The sequence below is a fragment of the Echinococcus granulosus genome (genome assembly GCF_000524195.1).
Source record: "Echinococcus granulosus chromosome Unknown EG_S00018, whole genome shotgun sequence".
NCBI classification, from domain to species: Eukaryota; Metazoa; Platyhelminthes; class Cestoda; order Cyclophyllidea; family Taeniidae; genus Echinococcus; species Echinococcus granulosus.
In genome coordinates this window covers 1,196,506-1,213,664 of record NW_020170398.1, presented here as the reverse complement: position 1 = coordinate 1,213,664, position 17,159 = coordinate 1,196,506, and the positions used below count along the sequence as shown (strand labels likewise).

Genomic DNA, 17,159 nt, shown 5'->3' with positions numbered 1-17,159 from the left:
CTGTAGCAATTTCTTAGTGTGAAAACCCAGTATATGTCCCCAACTCCACAACCACGTGCACCCCTTTCACCCTTCATTGTGAACCATCAATCCGAATGTCAATGCGTTTTGAAGCACTGTAAAATCTCAGTAAATTGATCTGTGCTTGATAAATTCCATGTTGGAAATGCGTCTGCTGTTTAACAAGTTTGAAACAGCTTGAACGATGGTGCACACATTTATTACACAGAAAGTGTGAAGCAGCTGTGCTTTCATTTGAAGTTAATGCAATTCCAACCGGGGTGGAAAGTGGTTAATAACAATTCCGAGGTCAGATTGACAAATTGGTTTCAGGTGATTTATCTACCAGTTACATTTCCCATGAAGTCAGGGCTAGGAATAACAAGTTTTGATTGTCTACGCAGTCACAATTGGGGCATTAACATCGTTTAGCTTAAAAGGAACATCAGAACTCTCTTTAAATCATTTCCAAGAGCAATGTGTTGCATTGAACAGACCCCAACCTTCTTCGTCTTAGGTTAGCAATCTGGAAAACTATTTCTAACAATATTCTGGACTGCATCCTTCCCGTTAAGTTGCTACCATCACATCAGCAGAGTGGGTCGTAAGTGAAATCCACACTTTTGTTTGATGCCTGTGGTAATGACACACATTTCGCTATGGGAAAACACAGTCATTAGGCATAGGAATTGCATGCAGCCTGCGTCACTGTAATCTGAGGCTAAATTGTTTCAGCCAAGTGGCTGACTACTCCGGTCAAACAAAAAAAATATGGGACTTACAGGTTTGATAGGGTCTTGGGACCGGGTGGAGTGTAGTACTCAATTGGGAAGGGAGGGCTGTATGAAAGGAAAGAGTAGACGGCAATCCACAAATGGTAGCTTCGACGTTAGGATAAGACTCTTTTACAAAAAAAATAAGTCCATAATTTCACGTGCCTTAATCCTCGGGAGGTGGCATTTCTGAAATGAACAAAAAAACGACAAATAAGTAGGGATTCGTTTGTGACGGCAAGATTTCAGGTGCATAGCTCCAACTTTATTGCAGTTCTACATAAATACTGCAGGGGATTGAGATGATGACGAACAGTGAAAAAATGAGATAAACTCGTTACAATTAGATGCCAAGGTGATTGTACGAATGGACTCACGGTTTACTATTTTTCGCCGTTGGCCCTTTGGAAAACAAATTCCTGATAAATGGAATCCGCTTGCGGAAGACAAAGAGCAGAACCAGGAGAATTATGAAGATTAGAGGAATTAATGTTCCCAGCAGTATTTTTAGCAGATTATCAGAGGCTGTAAAAGGAAAAAAACAATGATTCTGAAATTCAGAAAAAGTTGAGGAGCTTTCCAAAGGCCCGCATGGGGTCAACTTCTAGGCCATCAAAGAGAACTAAAATCCGACACTAACTACTGTCACTTGTAGTGGGTGACGATGGATCCCCAAATATGCCTACACCACTGTCGCTCATCCGCATTGAGGAGACAGTCACACGGTATTCTGTTGCTGGTTCCAAATCCCCTATGGTGCAGCTCTGCTCTGTGCTGCTTGCGATACAGGTCTTGACTGACTTGGATGAATTGCTACCCTAAGTTTCAGCCCTGGCTTCGTAGCCTTCCGCACCCACTCCACTTCCAGCTGCCCAGGTCACTTCAATGCTGGTAGTTCCGATCTTGCGAACGCGAACCTCATTCGGAGCTATAATGCGGCGGATTTATTCCCCGATTTGCTCGACAAACGTTTAACAGACAAGAGTACTTTCATGCAATCTGTGTGTAGACGTACCAGCAGGATTCGTGCGGAACATCACTGGGGGTGTAGCATCACTGCATCCAAAATGTCCATTCGAGCATACAACAGCGGTTGCGTTGTACTTTGTATTGGCAAAAAGGTACTCCACTTTGCAACTTTGCATGTCGCGAAACCTTCCATCATTCACGGTACAGGTGATGCTGGACATATTTTCTGTTTTACCAGCTGGGTGCACTTGAATTCTGATTGTGGTCGACCCGCAGTTCTCAATCGGTCTACCCGCCCATGCAAATGTCACCGTGTAGGTGGTCAGTTTCTTTAACTCAAAACCATTTAACGCTGTCACAAACAATCGAAGTAGCGTATAGAGCGTTGAAGCGGTCAAAGTAACACTAAATGTTGACAGTTATGAGCTTACGCGGTGGTGAAGGCCCTGTCTCATATGCACTGATACCACAGTCACCATCACGGGCGCAGGCACGAACAGTGACGTTGATAACGTGACAGGCTGAGAGTCCAGCAATCCTGCATTTATGCCCTTCATCCTTCACAAATTCGCAGGTCCAATTCTTCCCCAAGTTATCAGTTACCCCAACCTCGTATTTGGTGATTGGCTCCGTGCTGGGTGTTGGTTCGTTCCAGGTCACTACTATGTCCGTTGCGGATGCTTCCAACACACGCAGATCCAGAGGAACTATTTTTTACAAAATAAAATAGATGTTGGGCAAGGAATTCGCTCATATCCAAGGAAACTCCATGTCAACCTTGTCTGACCACCGTCAGTTAACTAAATGCTGTTTTGACAGACGTTTTGACCGGTCATCATATTTTGACTACTTTAAAAGTGGGCCTTTGTTCAACTGTGCTCTCGCCATTGGATATGATTGCTTAAGGCAAAGGGTATGTAAGACCGTGGGTCAGTAATAAGTCATGTTAGTGCCTCAAAAGGCAAGACAACTGGAGATCTCATATCCACAACTTTCTGATTTCTTTCACTTGGGACGCTTTCACAAACCAATGGCTTTCCAATGAGAGATGGTTGTGTTTTGCTAAACATTACCGTGAACTCACCACCAGGCCTGGTGTAGCCGATCAGCGGCTTTGAATTCACACCGCACAACTTTGGTGCCTGAGCATAGCATGCTTGGACCATGAGATTGTACGCGGTGTTGGCAATGAGATCGGTCACACGGCAAGAATTGGCATTTGTTGTGCAGCTGTGCTGTGTGAGACTTATCGCCGACTTGGTTGGTGTTGCATAGACGGTGTACTTGTACAACTGTGTTCCGTAAACACTGGATGGAAGATCCCACCTAGTCTCAATGCTCTCGTTGGTCCTGGACGTGACCTGCAAGTTCTGAGGAACTGTACGAGGGAAAGAGGAGGGAATGAGAAGACTTAAGGTGTGGTGACGAATATGTAAATGATTTATGTAAATACACGTAATGAGGAGTTTGAGGTAGCTTGATGGAAATTTGTCCAAAGCGAGTTAGAGAAACTTGGGGGTAAGAAAAGTTTAATGCAAGAGTAGCTGCACCACTAACCAGAGAGCAACGTGGGAACGCTTTTACAGTTTGCATGGGTTTGAGTGCTAAAAGTGGAATTAAGGGAACCGCGTCTTCAAGTCATCCCACTCCTCCATTTCTGTGCTCCGACTCAAGCACAGCAGCCAATCATTCCGGTGGAGTTGGCTTTGATGAAGTTGCAATACTCAACTCTGCCACAAATTCGTGAGCCTGACACCCCAAACCATGTCATTCCCTTACTTTTAAATGCCATCGAAATGCAACTGCCAGTGAGGCATTGCAGTATTTGTGGGTATTCCTCGGGAATGCTTTCTATAGAGGATAATTGGTAAATATTCTTCAATCTAAGGCCAAGTTGTTATAATATTAAAGGAGAAAGGACTGTGAATGGGCAAATCCGATTTGGGGTCAAATTCAAACGCTCCTGAATATTTAATTGACACTAATGGAGTGTCCAGTGAATAGGTGGATGCTGATGTTGCGGACGAAGCGTCCGCAGAGGTCTGCGCATGTACGAAACAGGGTGGAACACAAACCTCGTTTCGACTGTAGGGAGAGAGACCGTCAATCGTGCAACCGCCGACTTTTCTTACTATAATCGTTTTTACAGATCTATTGGTATAAGTAGTGAGCACATCCAATTCATTCTTTACACTCGAGAGCTTTCATGTTACACTCACTGCGGTTTGACTCAACGAGGTCAAGTTGAGCTTTAGGGTTGATGTACATTTACCTGCTTATTGAGAAGAGCTACTCAACGTCTATTCGGTGTTGGAGGGATGGCAGAAGCTCTAGAACACTGCCACCAACAACTCGCAATGATGTGTGGTGGGAGAAACCACTTCATGCCATCTCTCTACACCAATTACATGGTATCGCATGGGATCTACAATCCAACCAATCCACTCACTGTTTCGTGTTCGGTGTCCAATAGACCACTTCTAGCCACAAAATTCTCCACCAGTAGCTACGAGCGGAATACGCTGGTGCACCTTCAAACTCGAGGGAATGCATGTAAATCTTGCCAAGTACTACGAACATCACAAAGAGACAGAAACACTGATGGTAAAAGCATCTTCTGCCTTTGTGCCCCTTGAATTCACTGACTGAGAGCAAAAGAAGGCAATATGTTTACTGTCGTGCGGAAGCAAATTAAGGCTGGGTTATGGACTATAATTATTAGCTTGAGTGGGGACAAACCTGGTAGAAACGATAATGCAGGACGGAGTCTAAAAAGTTGAAGGTACACGAGCGTACAAATTGTATACGGTTTACAAACGGAATGATTCAAGGTGATTTTTAATAGGAAAAAGAAACAGTGAAGCATTTAACCTATGACCTTAACTCGAGACTTTGGCCTCAAAATGGCGCTAAGATAAGGACGTAGTCATCACCTAGAAAACAATACAACTAAGATTTTTAAAGGTGAATTAAACTGATATTTTTCGATCCATTATCCTTACTTTGACGCCTTTTACTCTGATTTTATTGACAGTCGTTGAGGAAACGGTACCGCGTATTGACATTGTTTAAACAAGAGTGCTTTTAGGGGATGCAAAGAGTTCAGGTTAAGTATGCCCCCAGCCCTTGACCGTGGAGACGATTGACAATGTGCAGGGCCTCCATAAAGGAGTCAGATAGACAGCTGGAATCTGAAGCGAATCTGTACAAATAACTAGCCAATTCAATTAATGGAAAAGCGGGTAGGTCAAATCCATTCTGCTTTTACAGGAGACGCGTCATAATTGATGTCAAAATGGCAAATCACTCGGATGTGCTTGCCTTAGGCATGGCGACTAGCCTTTCCACCCAAGGTTAACCACTTCTAATATCTTCTCGTTTCTTTAAATATTTCCCACCGTGTAGATGTTGTCGCTACGATGTAGAACAATGGAGCACGCCCTGCTATATGCGGGTAATTGATTATGCTGTTTGACAAACCCATGATTAACGAAGCGAGTGCTCTCTTGGTTGCGAAAATAAAGTCCATGTGCTCCCAGATTTTTATCGCATTCTTTGTACTGATCATTAAGTGCTTAAACTCTTGACTTAAAATTTATTAATGCAGCGATATTATTATCAATCTTTCAGGCATGTCCAATCAGCGTTATTCAGCAGTAGTGGCTCACCACATTTCCCCACGACACTTTCAAACAAAGTGAATGCAACTTTTCATTTACGAGATTAAAAGAAACTTTTATTCTAAGATCAAAGAATCGTTACTCAGTGTGTTATCAGGCTTTAATTCAATTCTTTAAGTAGTCACATTAGTGAAATATGTAGCGTAGAAATAGATAGTAATCCGGTCCAAAAAGCTCAACACTAACATAGAGGATTCGCTCCGGAAAAACTGTTCAAATGTAAATCGACTTTTAAATATCTTTAAAACGGATGGAAACGGATGCCAAGCTTACCGGGTATCTTGAGAACCCCCTGAAAGTCCAATGAGATCTAGGGAGAAAGATCATTTTGTGTGAGCAACTGAGCTTTATGCTCTAAAATCTCCACTGACATTCAATGCAAAATGAAACGGAAAAGAGCAATTGCAAAAATAAATCTTCAACAAGTTCTACTTAATTAGTTACAATTTTAATACCATACAGGCGTTTAATGTAACCTTATGGTAATGATAATATGAGCTGCCTATTATCAATCAGTATTAGGAATGATGTTAGATAACGGCATTTAAATTATCCCCCAACTCTCCTACAATATCATTAAAAATATTTATTGAAGAGCAATTGGACCAGCTCATGCACATCCTTCTATCAATTTGAAGAATGATGAAGAGGAGCCATACCGAGATATTATGGAAATATAGCAGAAAAGTTATAATAACTCATCCATTCAAGTAATTAAAATTTGGCTGTGGGATATGGAAGAATAATTCACAAGTGAGTAAAAACCCATCACCAAATAAGGCTTACACATAACATAAAAATCAAGAGAGAATATTACCACTAGTTTGCCATGAACATTGGATAACCAGTGACGTCAAGCAAAGGCAAATGATACCCCAGTAACACATATGCATTGTGTAATAAGAAAATCCGCCTTCCCATTGGCCTATTTATACGGAAATACGACCTTCTCCAAAACCCTCGAGTCCACAGCTGACGATTAAAACAATGGCTAATAGCAGTCAAAAACACATTGTAAAGAAAATTCTTTACCTAGAACTCTTTTTTTTGTTTTTTTGTGTCAAAAAATTATTTATTATTGAATGTAAGTTTTACTTGCTGAAATGTCAAGCAAACCAAAAAAACTTCATTAAAATGTGTATGATTACAAGATGTGTATTTAGTACCTAATCTTAATCTTATTACTTGCCTTCAACACTCTGGTGCAAGCGTTTAAAAACATCCACACCAGAAGTGTATGATTAATTACAAACTGTCTCTTCACCGAAATTCGTCGAGGGCCAGAAGACCATTGGGTAAAATTAAAGGGTTCGCTTTTAAAAAAAGCACAAATTTCTCCCCTGCCAGGTTGCTTTTCCAAGTACACAAATAAATTTTGCATTGGATCTTCACAGGCACCTTCTCATGTTATGCTTTGTTTTAGGCGCCTTCTTTTGTCAATGACTTGTGTCAATTATCATAAACTGTTGGTAGATGTAAATTTATAGGCTTAACCTCGCATTGTTTAGAGCCAGTTGATGCCTTGCAATAGGGTGTTTTATATACCACTCCCTACACAGGTGAACATCTGCCCAAAAGCATGTTAATTTATTGAATGTCACGAGGCAGAGTGGCTTCCAATTTAGCGCTGCCCATCGACCTACCAACATGCTCATCTGTCAGCCTGTTTTTTCTTTACTACTAGAGGCATGAAAAGGATGCCGCTTACTGCTTAGTCAGCATCTGCGTAGAATCACCATAGACGGCTACACAATAGACTTGTCCAATTGGCCAAGCGCGGCGAAGCGCTAGTTTCAGACAACCATCTTGTGGAGCTCGAGTGGATGGAATTGCCGAAAGCACACTCAATTCTAGTCTTTCTCTTGGTGATGTTCTTAGACACATCCCTACCTTTACGACGCCATGGCTTGGGGAGAGGCCATAAGAATCAAATAGGAATGATTTGGAATGGGGATCACAATTTCACTGCTAGGAACACAGAATGCTGTGCCTCTTTTCTAACCTCATTGGAACTCCACTGTAGGGGAGGGTTTGCTATAAACGTACTGAAGGACTCTTAGGTCATTGATCTACGCGGTAAATCGCTCAGTAAAACTGTTGTATCAACTCAGTGTTAGTAAGAGGTAATTATCAGAAGTTCCAATAATTTACTATTTACAAACAGTGCTGCATGTCCTCAATGCCCCGGGACACAAGGTAAGCACATTTACACTTCATGTTCGGACACCACATTTGGCGGCCTTGAAGAAAGCCGAACACATATTGCGCAGCAGTTGAGTAAATTCTCTGATACAAGGTCTTGCTGATATGCTGGAGCCATAAACCTCTTCAAAACAGGTACCCTAACTCTAAACTAGTAGCGATGGGGACTCCGCTTTGTATCAATCAGAAATCACGCTGATATTAATAGATAAATGGCCAAGCAAAAAGGGTGATTGTGGTTTCAAATGTAAGCAAGTTGAGCGATGTCCTGTAGACAAATATACACGTCGAAATGAAGGAAGGATTGAGGTCATGAGATCTAGGGTCCAAAGGGGCTCTGTGAGACCACGATTGGGTAATTGCACATTAACTCGGGGCTGATGAGACAGTAATGCTGCGTAAGTAAGGGAGTCGGACTCCATGTTGGGAATCGCGCATTGATGTCCACCAAGGACACAGATATCATGGTTGCAGTCTGCAGCTGATGGTCGTGTGTGTGAGAATCCACCACATCTCCTTTTGCACTACCTTCGTCACCATCGGCATTATCTTCAATGCCCTCGATATCACCGCACCATCGCCTCGCCCTCGCTGTTCCGGCATGTCTGGTTAGCGTAATGCTCACCTCCTTTTTCCTCGGTGACACATTTTTATTGAAGCTACCCACTTCTACGGTTTTCGTTGGCCGTGATTGTCAATGCGAAGATGCCATCACACGAGAATTGCCTAGGTCAGTATCATTTGTGAGGACGCTAGAATTTGTTTCTAAGAGCTAAACTGTCTATTAAAAAATCATTCGGATGCTGCCCTATCCGATGCAAGAACAGTTTGGAAAGGCAGTACCGAGCAGTACCGAGAAAGCAACAATATCAGTGCAACAGTGATCCCCTTCACCTCCAAGGCCTTGGCCAAATAGCCACGATAGCGCTGCTCCACCTCGCAAACAGCGTCGTTTGTGGTCTCCTTGCCACTACTATATAAGACACAATGAACAGTGCACAAAAACGGAGCAGAGCGATGCCATCATTGCATGAGCAACATCTACCTGCCACTAAATTCGACCTGTTTGTAAGGTAAGTTAAGAGAGAACTGAAGTTGACGTGGACAATCTGTCGCTTTTGAAGCGGAAAAAAGGCAGACGAGGTGAATAGAAAGGGGCAGAGAGGGCGAGAGTGAGTGAGAGAGGACGAAGGATTAACAACTACGTACCTCAATCAGTTGATGTGGAGGCCTTTTCGTGATGTTCTCGTGGGCACTGCATCTCCTCCAAGAGCCGGAACTGCGATAACAGTCTCGCGAAGATGAGCCAGCGTCTACCTTCTTTCAATCTGGAGACTATGACGATGCACAAAGACCGCTACAGACTGAACTGGGACTATGGCCTACATTAATGAGTGGAAACTACATATAATTTGCGACAGACATTCATCATGTTTAGGCGCTTTCTCCCGCTAGGAATTGACCGAGGGAAGGTTTCGAGTGATTGCCAGCGCACTTAAGGAGCGGCTAACGCGAGCCCAGGCAATCAGGACTGAGCCAAAGGCAATGCCTCGGACTCTCACGGAAAAAATAGCCACCAAAGTGGGAGATCCCAAGCGTCTGTGTTGTTGTGAGGTGGCACAAATTGGAATCCTGCATTGTGTGGAACAGCGATAAAAAATCGCCGGCTACGAGAGAGCATTCACCGAAGTTCAGCGCTGGGAAGCAAGCCTGATTTGCAGCGGTCATTGCTAAGCCCCATTCTGTTCAGTTGTGACCAGTGAGACGATACTTATTGGTGCCTGAAAGAATTCGGTTTGGGTAGATAGCTGTACAACACCTGATGTCGCATTGAACTACCCCGCCCTGCCTATAGACTATTCCACAGAACCGGTTTATCATGTTATTCAATTCTTGTGACATTGTCACACAATTCATCAGGAGGGCTTCATAACTTCCTCTGACAGTGGTGAGGTCAAATGGCTTGATTTAGGGCAAGTTTTACGATTCCATTACACAAGTTAGGATACAGTTTTTAGTTAACATAACTGGAGCATGGTGACAAACTGCAATGGTGAAAGTCGCGGCTGTATAGTTTGCCAAAACGATTACTGCCTGCCAACAGTAATTGAAGTTTCTTTCGTCTTTGGGAGGATGCAGCACACTTTTTGACATCAACAGTGGATTAGCTTGCGGTTTTTTCCTGTGAGTTTCCTCAGGAAATACGTGGATTCTGGTCCATAGTGAAAGGATCCACCGAGACAACTTCCGGGTGAGGCTTTTGATTATTAAACCAGCTTGCCTAAATGGTAATCCATGAATGAATTTTTTCTCATATATGGAACACCTACCGGTTGGTGCTTCTGAATGTGATGTCCTCTACGCTGTAAACTGTCTCGAAGAAAGACTAATTTAGATGACAGTGCTAGAAAAGTGCCCGATGTCCTACGGGCAGTGAATTCCGTGCATCAGTTGGCAACAGTTGTATGAAAACAATGCGAGGAAAGGTGTCACATTTTAGGCAACGATATGAATAGTTAAGTTTAAGGTCACATACCACGTGTTTCATTAAGGCCAAAATAGACTGGCTGAAACATGACCCTGCTCCACTAGCATTTAGACAACAAAATACCTCCTGCTTCAATTCTGGTGGGAGCTACGTTGGGGACACGCTCTTCAATATCCGAGAGTAAACATCTAACCGATAAGAAACTGTGGCCTTCGGGGCTCCCCAGAAGCCTTCCACATCGCCATCCAAGATTTATTTTAACAAGCAGAAGAGCTGGCAGGCTGAAGGAGTGAACACCGGACTACTCCACAGAGGCAGAAGACAACGAGTAGTTAAGTATGATTAGCTACACACGCACCATTCCCCTTTCCTGCTGCTGGCGGAAAAACATTGGAAAGTGTTTCCAAAGGAAGAGCCCAGTCGGGCTCAAGGTGTTAATGACTTCGCTATGTCCCATGCAGCAAGACTGATGAACAGCTAGAGGGAAGCGATGCATCCAGCCGCCCCAAAGATAGGCAAAAAAGTCACCGCAAGGCACCGAAAAAAGGATACCGTTCCAACCGTGACCCAAAAAACTTTCAAAATAATGAAACGACATCCTTCTACACTGACTTTAAGTAAAAGTATCATTGCATTACAGATAAAAAATTGCTAGGATTAAAAAAAAAATAATCTACTGGGAATTAACCAGTAGACGTAGCATTATTGCAAGGGTGGTGGGAAAGCGCTGTGTTCAAGTCTGCTCGCCTTCTTCGCAGTCAAGGAGCAAAAAACCTTCCTTCCCAGCTCTGGCGGGAGGTACCCGTAAACGCGATCCTTAATTGCCGGTACAGAATATCGGTCGGAGAAGTGGATAAGAAACAATGCACCCACCTCCTGTAACAAAGAAACCGTGTTTTAAAGATGCAAGCAAATACTGCCTCAAAAATTGTTAAGGTGTTATTTCTTCACGTGGAACACACTCACCTCAAACAGGTATGCGTTTTCGGCATACTCGTGGATGCGGCTATGACCGTACTTTTCTGCATTCTCTTTCATTCTTAGGTTTTCATCCAAATAGGTAACCTCGCTTATCAGAAGCCTAACTCGTAAGATGTCACGGTGGGCTGGTTGAGTGAATATTGTAAATCGAGTGTCTCCTGAAACCGATTACGAAAAATGTAGACACATATCTGCACACTATTAACCCTAAAATACACCACTTTATGCACAAAAAGACTTCAAAAACCTGTATATGCAATTTCAGCTGTGCGGACTCCTGAGTGATAGTCCTTATGGAAAAGAATATACCCCTGACTTTGACAGACGTGGTCAGTTGGGAAACTTTCGACCGACCATCTGCTATTTATCTAGATAAAATAACGCATAGCACATCGTTAATAAAGATCTAAAACGTCATCAACCCTAGTTGTTAACAGACTCATCGAGACTTTATGGAGCTGTACGCACTTTCATTGATGAACCCGGTGACATCTCCACCAAGCGTGGATGAAGTAAAGAATAAATTTCTTCACCTTGTAGTTGACCAAAAGCGCGACAGAGTGCCCTAACTGGTTCAATCAAGTTCGGAAGAAGGTAATATAGAGCAGGAGGTAGTCGATTTAATTCCCGCTTTCTCATATGCTGACAAATAGCCCCGATGTGATCAATGTGACCGTGGCTTAAAGAAATAGAACTTACCAAGTGATACGGCTTACCTGATGAATACGTGTTCAGCATTCACTGACCAGGCAGGAGCAATACCGACATCAAACATAAAAAACATCCGATGTTTTTGGACGCCAATCGCGGTTTCGTTCCCCGAAATTGACCATCCATATACGTAAAAATCTTCGATAGGATAACCGCGACTCATGTAGGCGAAGTGTCGAACGACCAGCCGTCAAGACACACCACTACGCATAACTGGGTGTAGCGGGGACGTAACCCTAAAGATATCTTCTGATCCATTTTAACAAACAGGGATAAATTATATGTAAGGATTTTCTAAACTACGCAACAAAAAGTAAAAAAGTGTAAAATTAAACTTTAAATTATTCCTTAGACTTACGCGTAGGACGACAAATTCATGCTAACTTACCAAATTGTTAAGAATTTGACAGAAAGATACGTGTAGAAATTAGAGCAAGTACAAGTCCAGCAGCAAAGCAGTAAGTTTGGTGCCGCCTACTTTTGCAAAACACCTTTACAAGTCGGATGCTGCTTTCTTCCACCATATTTTATGAGAGACTGTCCTTATGCTTTTGACATCGGCCACACTGGTAGCGCACGCCTTAAGTCTAATTCTTAGCGAGTTTTCATGACTTTACAAACACGTCCAAATTCATCACCTCCTACCCTCGGAAAATCTCGATGCTACCGCCCTTGCAACGCAAAAGCCCCGACCCATTACTTTAAACGTAGAACCGGGTAGGTCTCACGCGTGACGCGACGTAACACGACCCCTAGAGGAGGCCAGAGCCTCGGACCCCCCCCTCCCCCTACCAACGGCACCCAAAGCCATGAAAACGACACACCTGCTGCTAACCCTGTTCATCGACTTACAAGTGGTAAATAAAGCAACTGAACACACCACACAAGCAAACATGTGCATATGGATAATGGTAATGTGTCAGCTTAACAAGCAAACAAGCCAGAGAGCACAGGGATGAGCCCTCTAGTAGATGAGTGGCACAATCGCCTTCAGCTCCTTCGGACAGGAGGCGAACTCGCTGCGATACGCACGCAATTTATTTCGTGCCCATTGTGCCATCGTCCAGAAACCCAGCACCGTAAACGCTGCAGCTGCAAAGACAAGAGAACCAATTGCTTAAAATCTTGCAAAAGCAACACCAATTCAAAGCCAAAAAAAACACTAACAATGGAACGTTCAGACCAGCCTCAGAGCATGAGGAACAGCTCCTCTTACAATTGATTAAACGTGTTCCAGTGCCTCAAAAGCTCGTAAAGGATTAAAACAACCCTGCCATAGGCACAAAAAAAATGTGTAAGCCAGTCGCAAACCATAACCGACGGCTCATTCGTCTGTATAGCGAGCCTGCTTGGCCACAGAAGGTAGGAGTAATTCCTCCAGTGGATCAAAAAACTCGCAGTGACCTGTTTAAACTAATTACACAGTAGCAATTGACCTGGGAGGGTTTGGGTCATCACAGTGAAGCCGATCCAGCTGAGCGTCTCGTAGGTGTAATTGGGGCAGGCAACGTAGTTGAAGAGGAAGGTGAGCGGAGAGTTGGGTACGGGACGCGGCATCTGACGCAGTGTAGATCCTGCCGGCCTCAGATTGCGCAGTGCGATGTGGCAGCAGAAGTTGCCCGCCTCACCGAGCTAAAGAGAATGCATAATAAGGAGCGACAATGGCAACGACGTGAAGGGCATTAGGCCACCTGTAGTAAGTATTTATTTTGTGGGTTTCATCGCACCCTATAGTGGCACTGAAATCGTTGTTGCGAAGAATTTAAGCTGATTCACAGAACGCAGAGAAGTAAGCCCCAGTAGCACAAACCGTACGGTTAGGTGCTTTAAGGCGAAAGCGTTTGGGATGCTCTTAACAAAATGGTTAAGTGACGGTAAATGGGATGGCTTACTGCTGCCGGGTGGCCGAGCGTCGCAGCCTGTTAAAGCTGGTGCCCGAAGTCTCCTCTAAGAGGTGACGCCGTTCATTGCCGCGCGTGCTACTCGTATCGCCTCCATCTCGATTACTAATGTTTGGATTGCATTATACCAGGCTTAGTGTCTCGGTTTGCTTTAAATGTCGCCTGAATGAGTATCAAGTACACAAAAAGACCAACTTTAAGATCCAAGGAGAACGCAAGAAATCGAATCCAAGGTGAAGCCAATCAGGTGGCAATTCACAGGCTTTTAATGAGGTGGATCCTAACCGTCCCGTTCACGAGCATGTTTAATGTAAAAAGGACGCCGTAGCGCGCTTTTGAATCCAAGGTGTTCGAACTCACGTTGGACGCAAATAAAAAGACGGAGAGTTAAACACCAAAACCTAGTTCAAAAATGGTACCACTGAAGGAAATTTTGTGCAAATAACTTACCAGGAATAGGCCCAAACCAGTGTAGACTTGGGGCCAGCCAAAGGCTAAAATGGTAAGAAATGAGAGAGAAATAAGTCCCGTTTTTGGAGTGTGAACTATTTTTTGTCGTGTTTCGAACTTGTTTTAAAAAAACGCGGGCTTAATTTGAGATTATGCACTCGCAAGATAAGTCAATACTAGGGTCTGCAAGGAGGGCAGTTGAACCGGGTCTGTGCACTGCCCTTTTCCAATCTGCTGGTAAAAGCCGCGATTCTGGTGCATTTTTGGCTTTCAGTAAATACCATTTAAGAGTTCTCTACCATCAGACTAAGTAAATCAAAATTGTATGTTTTTGAACCCTAACTACAACTGTAAGAACAAGTTACAAGATAAAAACTAACTATAGATGGAACATTAGCATTCAAAAGGCGCTAGTTTCAAGATTAATGGATCACGAGTGCGCTTTAAAATCCTCCTCTATACCTTAGAAAGAAAAAAAATGGCAAGTGCTCATTCAAGTTTTCTATTCAAAGTTGTAGAGCCATTACTTCAACACTTGGGTAAGGAACCACCTTCCAACTTTGTGAACCAATTCTTGCTTCAATCAAATTACAAGTCCATACATATACCGAGTAAATGAGCACTTTCACTATCAAAACTGTGAATTGGGAGCTGGACCCTACCGATCCCAGCAGTTTACTTTGCCATGATAACAACTACCTAACACCAATCATTTAATTAACTAATAAGTCGATGACAAAGCAGTCACAGGCATTTTAACGACTATTTTAGTTCCTAAACCAGCTGCCAAAGCGAATTTAACTGCAGGTGTCACCGGAACCTAGCTGTAAATGTCGCAGCTGCGCTCATTGAACATGACAAATAGTCGGACGAATAATTGACCAAACTGACCGAACCGGAGATACAACTACCAAACCAATTCCCCAAGCGTTCTCCTAGGTGCATGGACAGTCAGAACATTGATTTCAAAACATCGGTGGTCAATAAGCTCTAAAGACATGGTTTACAAAGCCCATCTGCAACCACTTTTTAATAAAGAAATTGGCCTACGAATAACCATTGAATTCTTACTCACAGGGTGGTGTGTAGAGTGGGTGGGTAGTAAAGTAGGAGATGGAGAAAGCGAAGAGCCAATAGTAGGCGCAGTTACGGATGAGGCTGGCTAGCGGCATAGTGGCGTGAGAGAAGCGATGCACGAAGCGCGTCTCCAACAGGCGCTTAGCAAAGTGGCCCACGTAGCAGATGCCCGCAAGGCATCGCAGTCCCCCATCGGTCCGCATAGGCGAGAGGACGTTAAGTAGGCAACCAGGCTGACGCATCGCCCAGACTACTGAGTAGATCACCAGAGGACCCGCATACTCTAGATAAAAGACAGTGCTCCATCCCACCTGGGGCCCAAGATCCTTGTAAAAGAGACGCACCTCTGAAACCTTATCTGCTCCCTCGATTTCGTTGAGACGGAAAGTATTCGAAAGGATCTTCCCACCTGCGGCGGTGCAAACAATTCGAAATGAGAAAAGTGATATCTTGTTCCTATTCTTCTACCGTGTAGAAAAGTCTAAGCAACGGAAAGTTGTAGTACATGGAATATAACAAAAAGTCACTTGAATTTGAAGCTAGAACGCTCAATTAAAATAGTCAGCCTTGCGCCCAGTATGGAGAAGGACTCGCATCATCGTACGGTGAAATATTAACTCACGAGGTTCCAATCGAAGTGAAATGCGATTGAACTTGTACTTTTTGTCTATTTACATCCAATAGAGAGAAAGGAACCAAGTTACCGTGAGATGCAAGCCTCTCCTTCAATGCTCGAATGGTAGTACTAGACGACACGTTATTCAGCGTTAATAAAACCTTTTCTGAAGCACAATGAATTATTGTAACCTAAAGGTAATGTTTTTTGCATAATTCCTTACCGTAGTCATAATAAACCCTAGCGCGTTTACGACCAAAGGCGAAAAGCGGACAACTGAACACGCGGTTGGTAAGCCAATTTTGTGATTGGTTGTACAGTCTTATAAAGCATATTTAAAAGTTTAGTGCAAATTTCGCTAAAGTTAGGTGTTGTTCTAGAAAACATGAAGGCAAAAGTTTAAAACATTCAAAGTTACCCTTTTAATGGTAGCCATTTCGCCGAACGATATTCGCCTTTATTTAGGCTACAAGTATTTGATAAGTTTAGTGATTAAAGAAGAGGCGCACTGAGTTGTGCATTTAAGTACACAGCAGTAATACTCGGGAAAAATTATTATCGCAAAACACGCTAGTCATTATTTTAACTCTCAACCTTGAGGGCGGGCTGCCTAAACACTTGGCTACTATTCCTCCGCATGGCGGCCTGGCCTCCGTGGAGTGGCGGCAGTCCCAAGCCCTGCTGTTAGTCGACAATGCATATTCTGCTCGCATTGTAGAGTGTTGTCTTTAAAGAGGCCTTAAAGCGCTGCGGTTACACCGATAAAAAGGCTGGTGTTGTTTTGTGCGCAGTGGCACAATAAAGCAAATTATCAAATAAGTGAGCTACGACTTAGAGGGGGGGTTTGTGGGTCTTGCGTTTCTGACGTAAGAACCACAGATCATTCTTAAAAGCTTGAAGTTAAGCATTTGGTGAGGGTGATTTGGTTCATTCTGCGGAGTTAAAGTTTATCCGATAAGAACTTAGGTGTTTCTCAGTGTGTATAATTCGGTTGGGTTAGCTTATCAGGCCACGTTGTAAAGCAAAATTGTTACTAATTCGAAATGGAGATTTAGTCCCCGTCGCTTTAAGAACCCCTATTATGCTGATGAGGGTGGTTCGTGCACAAAAATTCCTAAGTTAGCTTCAGTGTAGGCAGATATCCTAAAAAAATTGCTTACTATTTATGCTTTGCAATACTCTCCTCCTGTTTAGGGCTGGCTTCCAATTTAAATAAAGTGCAAGATAATTTGTAAAATGTAACTGGGCATAGATAAATGATTTGCTGGAATACAGGAGATATGCATCAATCAAGTCTTTAAAAATTGATTT

At 43.3% G+C, this 17,159-nt stretch overlaps 3 protein-coding genes across 3 annotated transcripts; all 3 read right to left on the bottom strand. All coding sequences in view use genetic code 11, as the record gives it.

The window, feature by feature from the left end:
* Window positions 1-1,591: 1,591 nt before the first annotated feature.
* EGR_03535 (Tyrosine-protein phosphatase Lar) lies at window positions 1,592-4,010 on the bottom strand (the record flags this gene model as incomplete). Its single annotated transcript, XM_024492784.1, has 5 exons — window positions 1,592-1,701; window positions 1,789-2,094; window positions 2,174-2,449; window positions 2,827-3,120; window positions 3,962-4,010. The coding sequence occupies 5 exons, from the start codon at window positions 4,008-4,010 to the stop codon at window positions 1,592-1,594; spliced, it is 1,035 nt and encodes a 344-aa protein (XP_024352917.1).
* A 6,804-nt stretch (window positions 4,011-10,814) lies between these two features.
* On the bottom strand, window positions 10,815-11,967 carry EGR_03534 (Nuclear ribonuclease Z; the record flags this gene model as incomplete). Its single annotated transcript, XM_024492783.1, has 5 exons — window positions 10,815-10,988; window positions 11,079-11,251; window positions 11,341-11,461; window positions 11,562-11,772; window positions 11,810-11,967. 5 exons carry the CDS (start codon window positions 11,965-11,967, stop codon window positions 10,815-10,817), a joined length of 837 nt encoding a protein of 278 aa, XP_024352916.1.
* An 801-nt stretch (window positions 11,968-12,768) lies between these two features.
* Window positions 12,769-16,080, bottom strand: EGR_03533 (Trans-2,3-enoyl-CoA reductase; the record flags this gene model as incomplete). Its single annotated transcript, XM_024492782.1, has 7 exons — window positions 12,769-12,896; window positions 13,241-13,436; window positions 14,156-14,199; window positions 15,231-15,641; window positions 15,855-15,899; window positions 15,937-16,039; window positions 16,072-16,080. 7 exons carry the CDS (start codon window positions 16,078-16,080, stop codon window positions 12,769-12,771), a joined length of 936 nt encoding a protein of 311 aa, XP_024352915.1.
* Window positions 16,081-17,159: the final 1,079 nt, after the last annotated feature.